This window comes from Entelurus aequoreus, linkage group LG25 (genome assembly GCF_033978785.1).
Source record: "Entelurus aequoreus isolate RoL-2023_Sb linkage group LG25, RoL_Eaeq_v1.1, whole genome shotgun sequence".
NCBI classification, from domain to species: Eukaryota; Metazoa; Chordata; class Actinopteri; order Syngnathiformes; family Syngnathidae; genus Entelurus; species Entelurus aequoreus.
The window spans coordinates 3,861,633-3,877,779 of NC_084755.1; the positions used below are offsets into that span (position 1 = coordinate 3,861,633).

The 16,147-nt window shown below is 40.4% G+C and overlaps 1 protein-coding gene across 1 annotated transcript in view; it reads right to left on the reverse strand.

Moving 5' to 3' along the window:
• Positions 1 to 322: 322 nt before the first annotated feature.
• drc3 (dynein regulatory complex subunit 3) overlaps positions 323 to 16,147 on the reverse strand; it is a 30,404-nt gene continuing 14,579 nt past the window's right edge. The window contains exons 8-12 of the mRNA XM_062036398.1: positions 15,163 to 15,294; positions 15,010 to 15,080; positions 11,943 to 12,066; positions 10,311 to 10,442; positions 323 to 433 (exon numbers count right to left, since the gene is read on the reverse strand). Of these exons, the coding sequence (XP_061892382.1) occupies positions 338 to 433; positions 10,311 to 10,442; positions 11,943 to 12,066; positions 15,010 to 15,080; positions 15,163 to 15,294 (555 nt within the window). The 3' untranslated portion in view covers positions 323 to 337. The remainder of the gene's footprint in view (positions 434 to 10,310; positions 10,443 to 11,942; positions 12,067 to 15,009; positions 15,081 to 15,162; positions 15,295 to 16,147) is intronic.

Genomic DNA, 16,147 nt, shown 5'->3' on the forward strand with positions numbered 1-16,147 from the left:
GGAAACATTGAGCACATGATAATTAACACTTTGAGACAGAGTACAGCAGCAGGTCAAATTAAAGACCCTCATCTATGCATTTGAACCAGTCACGATGTTTGTATAACAGTTTAAATCCATAGTCCAGATAGGTAAGACTAATAAGACTAACATGCAGCACACATTAAAATATTCAAATAAAAATGACATCATACAAAATACAAAAAGATAAGTGAAACTTTTTGAATATGTGTTTTATGGAATCAGTAAGGGAAATAATAAAAAAAAACACATTGTAATTGTCCTTACAGATCAAGTAAAAGTACAACTTTTCCATTTATTACCCATAATGATTGCATTACTGAAACTTTTCCAGCTGCCCCCTCAGATAGTCTGCATATCTGTGGATGTCTGCGATGCGCATGCGGTTGCGTCGGAGTTCTGTGTCTTCAATCTGCAGCACAGCAAAGGAGTACATTCGTCAAAGAAAAGTTCTGCATCGAGCGATGATATTTTTATGTTTTAGGGAAACTGCTAATTTTCGGGGGGAATGTTGCCTCTCAATCACAATCCTTATTAGAGACGAGAGGTCAAAAGGTTTTTGTTTTTTTGCATTCAAATTTGTAATAATCGGTTCGTTCCAGGTGGCCGGCAATACAGGTGTTGGGGATCAATCCATTCTGCCTCTAAAGCGCTTTAAAAATGCATCCAAAACCTGCCAACAATACTTACATGTATAATAAACAAGCTGTAACTACAGTTGTGCTCAACCATGCAGCCCATTTTTCTTATTGTGCATCTTCAAACAGCCACACCACAATTTTTCAGAGAGTCCTGTATTTCAGCTGAAGTTATTTGTGGATTTTTCTTTGCATCTCGAACTATTTTCCTGGCAGTTGTGGCTAAAATCTTTGCTGGTCTACTTGAATCCCTCATTTTCCACTTCTTAATCAGCGTTTGAACACTGCTGATTGGCATTCTCAATTCCTTGGATATCTTTTTATACCCCTTTCCTGTTTTATGCAGTTCAATTACCTTTTCTCGCAGATCCTTTGACAATTCTTTTGCCTTCCCCATGACTCAGAATACAGAAACATCTGTGCAGCACTGGATGAAAGATGCAATGGTCTGTCAGAAGCCCAGAAACTCACTGACCTTTTATGCACACACATTAATTACAAACAAACATGTCACAGGTGAGGATTGGAACCTTGATTAGCCTTTTAAACCTGTTTGTGTCATCTTTTGTGCATGTTATCAGATCAAAGTCACTGGGGTATGTAAACTTTTGATCAGGGTCATTTGGGTACTTTCTTTTGTCATTTTGATTTAAAAAGAGTAAACACAGTTGTTTGCCAATAAATAGCTTCACACAACCATTAAAGGCCTACTGAAAGCCACTACTACCGACCACGCAGTCTGATAGTTTATATATCAATGATGAAATCTTAACATTGCAACACATGCCAATACGGCCGGGTTAACTTATAAAGCGACATTTAAAATTTCTCGGGAAATATCCGGCTGAAACGTTGCGGTATGATGACGTATGCGCGTGACGTAGTCAGTTTAACGGAAGTTATGGTACACCGTAGAATCCTATACAAAAAGCTCTGTTTTCATTTCATAATTCCACAGTATTCTGGACATCTTTTGCAATTTGTTTAATGAACAATGAAGGCTGCAAAGAAGACATTTGTAGGTGGGATCGGTGTATTAGCAGCGGACTACAGCAACACAACCAGGAGGACTTTGTTGGAGAGCAGACGCGCTAGCCGGCGACCTCAGCTTGACTTCCTACGTATCCGGGCCGCCAAACGCATCGGGTGAAGTCCTTCGTCCTTCCTCCGATCGCTGGAACGCAGGTGAGCACGGGTGTTGATGAGCAGATGAGGGCTGGCTGGCATAGGTGGAGAGCTAATGTTTTTAGCATAGCTCTGTGCGGTCCGGTTGCTAAGTAGGCTTCAATGGCGTCGTTAGCACAGCATTGTTAACCTTCGCCAGCCTGGAAAGCATTAACCATGTATTTACATGTCCACGGTTTAATAGTATTGTTGATTTTCTGTCTATCCTTCCAGTCAGGGATTTATTTTTTTTGTTTCTATATGCAGTTAAAGCACGATGCTATCACGTTAGCTTGTAGCTAAAGCGTTTCACCGATGTATTGTCGTGGAGATAAAAGGCACTGAATGTCCATTTCGCGTTCTCGACTCTCATTTTCAAGAGGATATAGTATCCGAGGTGGTTTAAAATACAAATCCGTGATCCACAATAGAAAAAGGAGAGAGTGTGGAATCCAATGAGTCAGCTTGTACCTAAGTTACGGTCAGAGCGAAAAAAAATATGTATTTCACTGCATTCTAGTCCGTCACTCTAACGTTCCTCGTCCACGAATCTTTCATCCTCGCTCAAATTAATGGGGTAATGGTCCGAATCGCTCTAGCTGCGTTGAAAACAATAGGAAAATACGAGGGAGGGAACAACTGACAACGTCACGCTACTTCCGGTAGGGGCAAGGTTTTTTTTTATCAGAGACCAAAATTTGCGAACTTTATCGACGTTGTTCTCTACTAAATCCTTTCAGCAAAAATATGGCAATATCGCGAAATGATCAAGTATGACACATAGAATGAATCTGCTATTCCCGTTTAAATTTAAAAAAATCATTTCAGTAGGCCTTTAAAAAATTCATTTCAGTAGGCCTTTAAAGGCCTACTGAAATGAATTTTTTTTATTTAAACGGGGATAGCAGATCCATTCTATGTGTCATACTTGATCATTTCGCGATATTGCCATATTTTTGCTGAAAGGATTTAGTATAGAACAACGACGATAAAGTTCGCAACTTTTGATCGCTGATAAAAAAAGCCTTGCCTGTACCGGAAGTAGCGTGACGTCACAGGTTGAAAGGCTCCTCACATTTCCCCATTGTTTACACCAGCAGCGAGAGCGATTCAGACCGAGAAAGCGATGATTACCCCATTAATTTGATCGAGGATGAAATATTTGTGGATGAGGAACGTGAGAGTGAAGGACTAGAGTGCAGTGCAGGACATATATTTTTTCGCTCTGACCGTAACTTAGGTACAAGGGTTCATTGGATTCCACACTTTCTCCTTTTTCTATTGTAGATTTGTATTTTAAACCACCTCGGATACTATATCCTCTTGAAAATGAGAGTCGAGAACGCGAAATGGACATTCACAGTGACTTTTATCTCCACGACAATACATCGGCGAAGCTCTTTAGCTACGGAGCTAACGTGATAGCATCGTGCTTAAATGCAGATAGAAACAAAATAAATAAACCCCTGACTGGAAGGATAGACAGACAATCAACAATACTATTAAACCATGGACATGTAACTACACGGTTAATGCTTTCCAGCCTGGCGAAGCTTAACAATGCTGTTGCTAACGACGCCATTGAAGCTAACTTAGCAACGGGACCTCACAGAGCTATGATAAAGACATTAGCGCTCCACCTACGCCAGCCAGCCCTCATCTGCTCATCAACACCCGTGCTCACCTGCGTTCCAGCGATCGACGGAAGGACGAAGGACTTCACCCGATCACCCGTGCGGTCGGCGGCTAGCGTCGGATAGCGCGTCTGCTATCCAAGTCAAAGTCCTCCTGGTTGTGTTGCTGCAGCCAGCCGCTAATACACCGATCCCACCTACAACTTTCTTCTTTGCAGTCTTCATTGTTCATTAAACAAATTGCAAAAGATTCACCGGTATTAGCCGTAAGCGCACTTCTGCATCAACAGTTAGTGAAGTGAATTATATTTATATAGCGCTTTTCTCTAGTGACTCAAAGCGCTTTTACATAGTGAAACCCAATATCTGAGTTACATTTAAACCACAGTGGGTGGCACTGGGAGCAGGTGGGTAAAGTGTCTTGCCCAAGGACACAACGGCAGTGACTAGGATGGCGGAAGCAGGGATCGAACCTGGAACCCTCAAGTTGCTCTACCAACCGAGCTATACCGCCCAGTTGAATGGCTTTTTATGTTTGTAATGCACAGCACAATGCAATAGGAGACCAAACTGTATTGACTAAAAAGTATGAACAATCATATTACATTATCATGTGGCATATGTAGTTGTACTAACAAGCATAATGGTGCTTCATCTATCATGATCAATATTATAGTGACTCACTCGATGGGATTGTTTGGTCCAGCTGGGCCGGGGCCATTTTTTTGTAATTGATATTGGGTAAGCACACCATTTATGTCGGCATAGCTTGCCTCCAACTTCCACATTTGCGGCGTCAAGCCACGCCGAACTCACTCTCTTGGATTCCGTCTACTACGAGGTTCCACTCTCTCTCCGCGCTCGCTTCTATAATCAGCAGTTCATCCTCCGTATATTCAGGTTCAAAAAGATAATGTTAGGAATTCTCATTTGTCCAAAAATAGTCCTTTTTGTTTTCTGTTACTGTGTATGCTATGGTTAGAAATGAAAAAGAAGTCACTTGGATGGCAACATATGTTGCTCCAAAACCTGTATGTACCTTTCAGCATTAATGGTGTAAGTTACCCATGTCTTGGTGTAGCACTACTCATTTCTGCAGCAGTCTATCGTTATAACAGTCACCAATGTGGTTACCTAGCACTTTATATTAACGGGAGGAAATAAACAAACCACCATTACTTCTTTTGGTCCAGGAACTCACTGAGCCGTTTATTCTGCGCATGCTCACAACATACCATTTCAGTGCACGCAGGCACATGACGTCACTGCGTAAGATATTCAACATGGCTTTGCTATTTATATTATTAAATGCGCTTAACACTCCCACTCAAAGACATGTTTATAGCTCTCTATAATGGCAAAACAAAAATCAATAATACATAACTCCAAAATAAAACATTTTGGCATACTGGCAGTGTTAAAACTTCAAACTTATTTACATCTGCCAATTCACATCACTCTCCAAACAAATACCCCTTGAACTTCTCAAATGTTGCCTTTGTCACTGGCTTGGTAAAAACATCAGCTACCATGTTTGCAGTAGGGCAGTATTCTATAGAAATTTTCCCTTCTGTTTGTGCAGACCGTATAAAGTGGTACTTTATATCTACGTGTTTGCTCCTCTGTCTGCATACTGGGTTCTTAGATAAAGCTATTGCCCCTTGGTTGTCCTCATATATCTTGACTGGTAGATGCTGGTGACTACTATCTATTCCTTTAAGTAGTTGCACAAGGTACATACTCTCTTGAGTAGTGGCTGCTAGTGCCATATACTCAGCTTCACAGGTGGACAGTGCCACCGTTGGCTGTTTCCTGCTCTTCCACGATATAACTGGACCATTTTCAGTCAAGCTGAAACAGTATCCAGTTGTGCTCCTCCTATCATTTTTATCAGCTGCCCAATCAGCATCACTATATCCCTCAAGCTGAAGACTTTTCTCACATTTCTGGAAGTGTAGTTTTTGATCTATAGTACCCTTTAAGTACCTTAGTAGGTGCTTTGCTGTAGTCCAATGCTGCTGCGTTGGTTCTGCTAGGTGTTGTGATAGTTTACTAACAACCCAGCTCAAGTCAGGTCTAGTACATGTCATAATGTAGATCAAACTACCTACTATTTCTCTATATCCAGTTGAATCGATAACTTCACCCTCATTGTCAAAGTTTAACTTTTGCTCACATGGGGTGGATCTTGGCTTGCAGTCTGACATTCCAAATTTTGCTAACATCTTCTCTATGTGTTTCTTTTGAGTCATTTTGATCTCTCCTTCACTCTGTTTGAAATCAATACCCAGAAAGTGTTTAAGTGGACCCATATCTTTCATCTTAAACCTTCTCTTCAACATTTCCTTTACATCACTGAGTAAGGTGTTGCTACTCGCCGCTATGATTAGGTCATCCACCCATACCAACAGAATCACTTTCTCATTCTCAGATTCTCTGCTATAGACACAATGATCAGCATCATTTTGGACAAAACCATTCTCTGTAAGATGATCATGCAGTAACATGTTCCAGATACGCCCGGACTGTTTTAAACCATACAATGACTTATTGAGTTTACACACTAAGTGTTCTCCTGTTTTTGACTTGACCTCAAAACCTTCCGGTTGTTCCATATATACCTCACAGTCTATTGGAGCATGTAGGTAAGCAGTCTTTACATCCATTTGGTGCAGGGTAAGGTCCTCCTGTACAGCCACCTGCATCAATGCTCGGACAGACGTCATGTTGGCTGTCGGTGAAAAAGTCTCTTTATAGTCAATCCCTTCCACTTGACCATAACCCTTTGCGACATATCTTGCTTTACAAGTCTCTAATCCATCTGGGCTCTCTTTCACTGTATATACCCAGCGACCTCCCACTGCTTGTTTGCCTCTTGGCAGTGGGGTCAGAGTGAAAGTTTCATTCTCTGTCAAAGAGTTCATCTCCTCTTTCATTGCGTCAACCCACATTTTTGACTTCTTAGAGTCCATAGCTTCTGTAAATGTTTTAGGTACATCATATGCCACTCTGTAGAAATAATCTACATTTTCACTATCGTCAATATTACACTCAGCTTTACACTGGTACTCTTTTAAGTATTCTGGAGCCTTTTTCTCTCTTATAGGATACCTCCTTTCTCCCTGTTCTCTCTGAGTACTACCTGTCTGGGGTAGCTTTGCCTCAGCAGTCTCCTCAACACTAGACTCTTTACTCTCATTAGGCTGTCCCTGACCCTGCTTGACTACCTTTGGCCGTGCATCTTCATAATTCTCAATCTCACTCCCCATATCACAATATGTCTGAGTCTGGCTATCTGCACTACCTTTGGTGATGAATTTTACCAGCCTATGTTTTAGGACTTTTCCAGTGTCAGGATAATACACATTATATGCTGGGCTATACTTGTCATAGCCTACAAATACTCATTTTTCGCATCTAGAATCCAGCTTCTTTTTATCCTGCTTATACACGTAGCATTCGGAACCAAATATCTCCATGTTAGATAAGTTAGGTGTTTTTCCTGTGAAAACACAATAAGGTGTCTGCTCTAGACGCTTACTGTAACACCTGTTGCGGATTTGAGCTGCTGTCTGTACAGCATATGTCCATAATTGCTTTGGGAGGTTACTCTCCAATAGCATGCATCGTGCCATTTCAAATAAGGTTCTCCAACCTCTTTCGGCGGTTCCATTCTGATGAGGTGAGTAGGGTGCACTCGTCTCGTGCCTTACCCCGTTACTCCTCAGTAAAGACTGGAACTCCTGCCCGGTAAACTCTGTACCGTTATCAGACCTTATGCACTTTATCTTTCCATATGGAGCTACATCTGCTATGAATTTCTCTGTAGCTTTTGATGTGTCACTCTTCGCTTTGATAAAGTATGGAAAAATCATCCCGCTGTAATCATCAGTAAATGCTATTGCATATCTGTATCCATCTTTATCTGTTGGCTCTATAGGACCGCATAAGTCTGTGTGTACTAGTTCTAGTACAGCTGTAGCTTTAGCGTCTGCCTGTCTGTTTCTACTTTGGGTAAACTTTCCCTGTGTACATATTTCACAGTTTTGATTGGACTTGTCATGTTTCCCTTTAATCGACATCCCTTCAACTACCTTTTCTAATCTTGCAATATCATCAAAATTACAATGACCAAGCATCTTATGCCATGTTTGAATGTCATGACACCCGTACACTTCATCAACATGATCTTCTACTGTGATAAGGTAATACAGCCTACCATACACATCCATTTTGAACTTGGTACCATCCTTGTGGACCAGCCAGTTATCACCGTCCTTGAAGCGTAGCTCCGCTCCGTTGGCTGTTGCTGATTTCACTGAAAAAATGTTTTGTGGAAATGATGGGATGTAAAGTGCTTGTTTGAGCCTTGTTTTGACTCGTCGTCCCTCGCTGTCCAGCAAGTAGACTTCGGCGTCTCCCCTCATCTTCGCCATCCCGCTCACCTTGGTTCCATCGGCAAGCTCAATCATGTGGTCCTCAGGCCTGAAGCTCTTGTCGACTGTCTTGAACTTTCTGGCGTCGTTGATCAGGTGGGTCGTGGCGCCACAGTCGACCATGAGACCCTTCTTGCTTCTTATTTGTGGAGGACAGTCACTCAATTTGAAGAAACAGAAAGATGTAGGTTCTGCCTCCCCATCAGCTTTCTTTATATGGTCACGGCCTCGTCCTCGACCGCGTCCCCTTCCCCGATGTGGTGTATCCCATTTTCGATACTCTCTTCTCGTCTGGGATTCGTCAGGGCATGTCCTGGCCATGTGTCCCTTTTTCCCACATGTGTAACACTCGACATCAGCTAGATCCATTTTCTTTCCTCTTCCTCTTCCATGTAATCTTGCTGCCCCGCTAGCCTTCATCACATTGTCTTCTTCTGCATTCACGTCGTTCTTCCCATATTTTTCTGTACTCTCATAACTTCGCAGTTTCGTTTTAAACTCGCCAAACGTTACAGTGTCATTTGTTTGGGTAATGTGCACGACGAATGGCTTATATGAGTCAGGTAGCCCCTTTACTACCATGGCTATCTGAAGCCCATCACTTATCTGTTCGTCTGCTCTTCTTAATGACGTGAAAATAGTCTCTGCTCTAATAATATAGTCCGTGACAGTTTCATTACTAGCCTTATGGAGCGAGGAAAGTTCACAATACAAACTCACAACACGAGGTTTGTCTTTTCCCGCGTAATGCTCGCGAAGAATCTCCAGTGCTGCTCTTCCATCACGTTTTGCGTCCCTCATTATCAACGACAAACTCTTATTGTCTAGACACTGCACTAGCTCCGCATATGCCTCACCGTTCTTTGCCTCATCTTCCGCGAGAGCTTCTTCGTCTTCCTCATCTATGTGTGGGTATTCCAGGATAACTCCTCCGAGACCACGTAACTCCATGTGTGCGAGGAACCTCGTTTCCCAGAGTTCATAATTTTTCTCGTCACCGTCGAATAAAAGTCTAAACCATCTTTGGCCTGAATGACTGGGCCCATAACCTGTAGCACTACTCATTTCTGCAGCAGTCTATCGTTATAACAGTCACCAATGTGGTTACCTAGCACTTTATATTAACGGGAGGAAATAAACAAACCACCATTACTTCTTTTGGTCCAGGAACTCACTGAGCCGTTTATTCTGCGCATGCTCACAACATACCATTTCAGTGCACGCAGGCACATGACGTCACTGCGTAAGATATTCAACATGGCTTTGCTATTTATATTATTAAATGCGCTTAACACTTGGGCACTAATACACCCCCATACCATCGCAGATGCCGGCTTTTGAACTTTGCGCCTATAACAGTCCGGATTGTTCTTTTCCTCTTTGGTCCGGAGGACACAACGTCCACAGTTTCCAAAAACAATTTGAAATGTGGACTCGTCAGACCACAGAACACTTTTCCACTTTGCATCAGTCCATCTTAGATGAGCTCGGGCCCGGCGAATTCTGGGTGTTGTTGATAAATGGCTTTCGCTTTGCATAGTAGAGTTTTAACTTGCGCTTACAGATGTAGCGACAAACTGTAGTTACTGACAGTGGTTTTCTGAAGTGTTCCTCAGCCCATGTGGTGATATCCTTTACACACTGATGTTAGTTTTTGATGCAGTACCGCCTGAGGGATCGAATGTCATGGGCATTCAATGTTGGTTGCCATGATTTCTCCAAATTTTGTGAACCTTTTGATAATTTTACAGACCGTAGATGGCGAAATCCCTAAATTCCTTGCAATAGCTGGTTGAGAAATGTTGTTCTTAAACTGTTCAACAATTTGCTCAGGCATTTGTTGACAAAGTGGTGACCCTCGCCCCTATCCTTGTTTGTGAATGACTGAGCATTTCATGGAAGCTGCTTTTATAACCAATCATGGCACCCACCTGTTCCCAATCAGCCTGTTCACCTGTGGGATGTTCCAAATAAGTGTTTGATGAGCATTCCTTCAACTTTCCCAGTCTTTTTTTGCCACTTGTGCCAGCTTTTTTGAAACATGTTGCAGGCATCAAATTCCAAATGAGCTAATATTTGCAAAACATAACAAAGTTTACCAGTTCGAACATGAAATATCTTGTCTTTGCCGTCTATTCAATTGAATATAAGATGAAAAGGATTTGCAAATCATTGTATTCTGTTTTTATTTACCATTTACACAACGTGACAACTTCACTGCTTTTGGGTTTTAAAGTTGTTTTAGATGACTTTGAAGGCTACAATGGCGACTCTCGTTAGCCACATTTTGCAAGCGTTTTTGTATTGTCTCTAGGATCCTACAAAAAATACATGTGAATTCTTGTCTGTCATAATGATTGTAAACAATAGGCAAAATTTTTTTTTAAAAAGTACAGTCCCTTTTTAAGGATTCTTACCCCTTTAATGAGGGCCACTTTCCAGGCCTCGGCACGGGTGACCAACTGAGTTTCTCTGTCATTGATTGTCTGCACGTGGTTATCGTGGCTGGCTGCCAGTGTGTCCGTCACTGTGTTTTTGTCCAAGAACAGCTGCATGTGAAGACACATGTTCAGTATATTTCGCAACAGTCTGTTACATCCACAGTGCAGGAAGGAGTGTTACAATAGTGACGTGTGCAAATGGTACGCTCAGTGCATGTGCAATATGGTGTTTTTCTTGGTGTACGTCTTTTAGTGTGCAATACAGTATGTGTACTATGTGTATATGTTTAATGGTACGTTTTACTTTGGCATGTAAAATCTGCACAACCATAGAATTTCCCCATGGATGAATGAAGTCTATCCTATCCTACCATAACCTGTTTCAGTCGGTCCATTGCTGTGATCAGGATTACTTTAGACCAGGGGTCACCGACGCGGTGCCCGCGGGCACCAGGTAGCCCGTAAGGACCAGATGAGTAGCCCGCTGGCCTGTTCTAAAAATAGCTCAAATAGCAGCACTTACGAATGAGCTGCCTCTATTTTTTTAATTTTATTTATTTACTAGCAAGTTGGTCTCGCTTTGCCCGACATTTTTAATTCTAAGAGAGACAAAACTCAAATAGAATTTGAAAATTTAAGAAAATATTTTAAAGACTTGGTCTTCACTTGTTTAAATAAATTCATTAATTTTTTTACTTTGCTTCTTATAACTTTCAGAAAGACAATTTTAGAGAAAAAGTACAACCTTAAAAATGATTTTAGGATTTTTAAACACATATACCTTTTTACCTTTTAAATTCCTTCCTCTTCTTTCCTGACAATTTAAATCAATGTTCAAGTAAATTAATTTTTTTTTATTGTAAAGAATAATAAATACATTTAAATTTAATTCTTCATTTTAGCTTCTGTTTTTTCGACGAAGAATATTTGTGAAATATTTCTTCAAACTTATTATGATTAAAATTCAAAAAAATTATTCTGGCAAATCTAGAAAATCTGTAGAATCAAATTTAAATCTTATTTCAAAGCCTTTTGAATTTCTTTTAAAATTTTGGTTCTGGAAAATCTAGAAGAAATAATTATTTGTCTTTGTTAGAAATATAGCTTGGTCCAATTTGTTATATGTTCTAACAAAGTGTGGATTGGATTTTAACCTATTTAAAACATGTCATCACAATTATAAAATTAATCTTAATCAGGAAAAATTACTAATGATGTGCCATAAATTATTTTTTTAATTTTTTCAAAAAGATTCGAATTAGCTAGTTTTTGTTTTCTTTTTTTCGGTTGAATTTTGAATTTTAAAGAGTCGAAATTGAAGATAAACTATGTTTCAAAATTTAATTGTAATTTTTTCGTGTTTTCTCTTCTTTTAAACCGTTCAATTAAGTGTAAATATCATTAATTATTAATAATAACATAGAGTTAAAGGTAAATTGAGCAAATTGGCTATTTCTGGCAATTTATTTAAGTGTGTCTCAAACTGGTAGCCCTTCGCATTAATCAGTACCCAAGAAGTAGCTCTTGGTTTCAAAAAGGTTGGTGACCCCTGATTTAGACTGATTCCCGTTGCACTGAGGATGATGTTCAAACTGACATTCAACGTACCATTCGAACATCGTCTGGCAGCTCGTCCTCAGATTCGCCCTTAGCCACCATCTCCACGGTAGTGTTAGCAATCTGTTGGATGTTCTTGTGATGGCTTTCCTCCAGCTCTCGACAATGGACGAAAGTGTGTTGTGTTAAGAAAAAGGTGTCATGTAGTGTCACCACAATAAACTGCATAAACCTACAAGTCATATTTATGACATGTTTTAACATAATTCTAACATAATAGTGTGAGAGTACAGTCCGTAGTGGATCTAACATAATAGTGTGAGAGTCCAGTCCATAGTGGATCTAACATAATAGTGTGAGAGTCCAGTCCATAGTGGATCTAACATAATAGTGTGAGAGTCCAGTCCAAAGTGGATCTAACATAATAGTGTGACAGTCCAGTCCATAGTGGATCTAACATAATAGTGAGAGTCCAGTCCATAGTGGATCTAACATAATATTGAGAGTCCAGTCCATAGTGGATCTAACATAATATTGAGAGTCCAGTCCATAGTGGATCTAACATAATATTGAGAGTCCAGTCCATAGTGGATCTAACATAATAGTGTGAGAGTCCAGTCCATAGTGGATCTAACATAATAGTGTGAGAATCCAGTCCATATTGGATCTAACATAATAGTGTGAGAGTCCAGTCCATAGTGGATCTAACATAATAGTGTGAGAGTCCAGTCCATAGTGGATCTAACATGATAGTGAGAGTCCAGTCCATAGTGGATCTAACATAATAGTGTGAGAGTATAGTCCGTAGTGGATCTAACATAATAGTGAGAGTCCAGTCCGTAGTGGATCTAACATAATAGTATGAGAGTCCAGTCCAAAGTGGATCTAACATAATAGTGTGACAGTCCAGTCCATAGTGGATCTAACATAATAGTGTGAGAGTCCAGTCCATAGTGGATCTAACATAATATTGAGAGTCCAGTCCATAGTGGATCTAACATAATAGTGTGAGAGTCCAGTCCATAGTGGATCTAACATAATAGTGTGAGAGTCCAGTCCATAGTGGATCTCACATAATAGTGTGAGAGTCCAGTCCATAGTGGATCTAACATAATAGTGTGAGAGTCCAGTCCGTAGTGGATCTAACATAATAGTGAGAGTCCAGTCCATAGTGGATCTAACATAATAGTGTGAGAGTCCAGTCCATAGTGGATCTAAAATAATAGTGTGAGAGTCCAGTCCATAGTGGATCTAACATGATAGTGAGAGTCCAGTCCATAGTGGATCTAACATAATAATGTGAGAGTCCAGTCCATAGTGGATCTAACATAGTGTGAGAGTCTAGTCCAGGGGTCGGCAACCCGCGGCTCTTTAGCGCCGCCCTGGTGGCTCTCTGGAGATTTTTAAAAAATGTATGAAAAATGGAAAAAGATGAGGGAAAAAAAAAAGTTTTTGTTTTTTGTTTTAATATGGTTTCTGTAGGAGGACAAACATGACACAAACCTCCCTAATTGTTATAAATCACACTGTTTACATTAAACATGCTTCACTGATTTGAGTATTTGGCGAGCGCCGTTTTGTCCTACTAATTTTGGCGGTCCTTGAACTCACCGTATAGTTTGTTTACATGTATAACTTTCTACGACTTTCTAGGACGTGTTTTATGCCACTTCTTTTTCTGTCTCATTTTGTCCACCAAACTTTTAACGTTGTGCGTGAGTGCACAAAGGTGAGTTTTGTTGATGTTATTGACCTGTGTGGAGTGCTAATCAGACATATTTGGTCACTGCATGACTGCAAGCTAATCGATGCTAACATGCTATTTAGGCTAGCTATATGTACATATTGCATCATTATGCCTCATTTGTAGCTATATTTGAGCTCATTTAGTTTCCTTTAAGTCCTTTTAATTCAATTTATATGTCATGACACACTATCTGTATGTAATATGGCTTTTAATTTTTTGCGGCTCCAGACAGATTTGTTTTTGTATTTTTGGTCCAATATGGCTCTTTCAACATTTTGGGTTGCCGACCCCTGGTCTAGTCCATAGTGGATCTAACATAATAGTGTGAGAGTCCAGTCCATAGTGGATCTAACATAATAGTGTGAGAGTCCAGTCCATAGTGGATCTAACATAATAGTGTGAGAGTCCAGTCCATAGTGGATCTAACATAATAGTGAGAGTCCAGTCCATAGCGGACCTAACATAATAGTGTGAGAGTCCAGTCCATAGTGGATCTAACATAATAGTGTGAGAGTCCAGTCCATAGTGGATCTAACATAATAGTGTGAGAGTCCAGTCCATAGTGGATCTAACATAATAGTGTGAGAGTCCAGTCCATAGTGGGGCCAGCAGGAGATCATCTTGAGTGGAGACAAGTCAGCAGATATCCTTTACACACTGATGTCGGTTTTTGATGCAGTACCGCCTGAGGGATGGAAGGTCACGGGCATTCAATGTTACGTGCAGTGATTTCTCCAGATTGTCTGAACCCTTTGATGATATTACGGAGCGTAGATGGTGAAATCCCTAAATTCCTTGCAATAGCTGGTTGAGAAATGTTGTTCTTAAACTGTTCGACAATTTGCTCACACATTTGTTGACAAAGTGGTGACCCTCGCCCCATCCTTGTTTGTGAAGGACTGAGCATTTCATGGAAGCTGCTTTTATACCCAATCATGGCACCCACCTGTTCCCAATTAGCCTGTTCACCTGTGGGATGTTCCAAATAAGTGTTTGATGAGCATTCCTCAACTTTCTCAGTATTTATTGCCACTTGTGCCAGCTTTTTTTTTGAAACATGTTGCATCCATCAAATTCCAAATGAGCTAATATTTGCAAAAATAACAACGTTTTCTAGTTCGAACGTTAAGTATCTTGTCTTTGCAGTCTATTCAATTGAATATAAGTCGGAAAGGATTTGCAAATCATTGTATTTTGTTTTTATTTAGCATTTACACAACGTGACAACTTCACTGCTTTTGTGGTTTTGGTACTTCTTCAATTAGAATTACCAATCAAATCCATGGAAAGTAATTGGAATTTGGGAGACATTCTCAATTAGTTGGACTTTTGCACAGTCCTGGTGGAAAGGAGCAGATATGTAAAGGATATATCCCTTGAGCTGTTTCACTGAAACTGGAAGTCATCTCTGAGATGTTGTTGTCAAACTTTCTGATGGTTTCCTGGAAGGCGAAGCCATTTTAGTACACTTCATCACCAATATGCATACTTTTTTTTTCTCCAAAAGTACTAACTGGTAACTACCTCCATATGGCTGTACAGTTGGAATTCCACCGTCATCAGGTTGTAACACAAAAGGTTGATTTCCTTGTGGCAGTTATCCACCTGGCTCTTCCTTTCTTTCGCATCTATTAACTCTTGCAGCTCCTTGATTCTCTGGAAAAACACCAAGTAGACTACTCACAAAAAGTTAAAAGACGATTGGCTTTCTGTGAAATTGCAGGAGGAACCTAAAAATGTCTTCCATTGTCTAACAACCAAGGTTTTCAACTGCACTTTAATATATTTAAACACAGTGTAACTGTTCAAACTGTGTGCAATGTTACAAATGGCCAATGTATTAAATATACTTTTTTAATAATACTTAGGCCTTCATGTGTTGTGTGTACACTGGTGTGAATGACTTAGGAGTTAATTGACGTATTTTCCGGACTATAAGACGCACTTAAAATCCCTTTTTTTTTTCTCAAAACTTGACAGTGTGTCTTATAACCCGGTGCGCCTAATGTACGGAATCATTCTGGTTTTGCTTACCGACCTTGAAGCCATTTTATTTGGTGCATGGTGAAATGATAAGTGTGACCAGTAGATGGCAGTCACACATAAGAGATACGTGTAGACTGCAATATGACTCTAGTAAACAACACCGACATTTTATATGTTCCATTGAAAATATAGAACATTACAAGACGGCGCTCAAAAATCTATCAAAATGTTTTAGTAGGACTTTGGTAAGCTATGAAGCCACACCGCTTGATGGATTGTACTGTGCTTCAACATAGGAGTATTACATACTTGTCAACCCTCCCGTTTTTAGTGGGAGACTCCCGGTATTCAGCGCCTCTCCCGACAACCTCCCGGCAGAAATTTTCTCCCGACAAACTCCCGGTATTCAGCCGGAGCTGGAGGCCACGCCCCCTCCAGCTCCATGTGGACCTGAGTGGGGACAGCCTGTTCTCACGTCCGCTTTCCCACAATATAAACAGCTTGCCTGCCCAATGAATGAAGT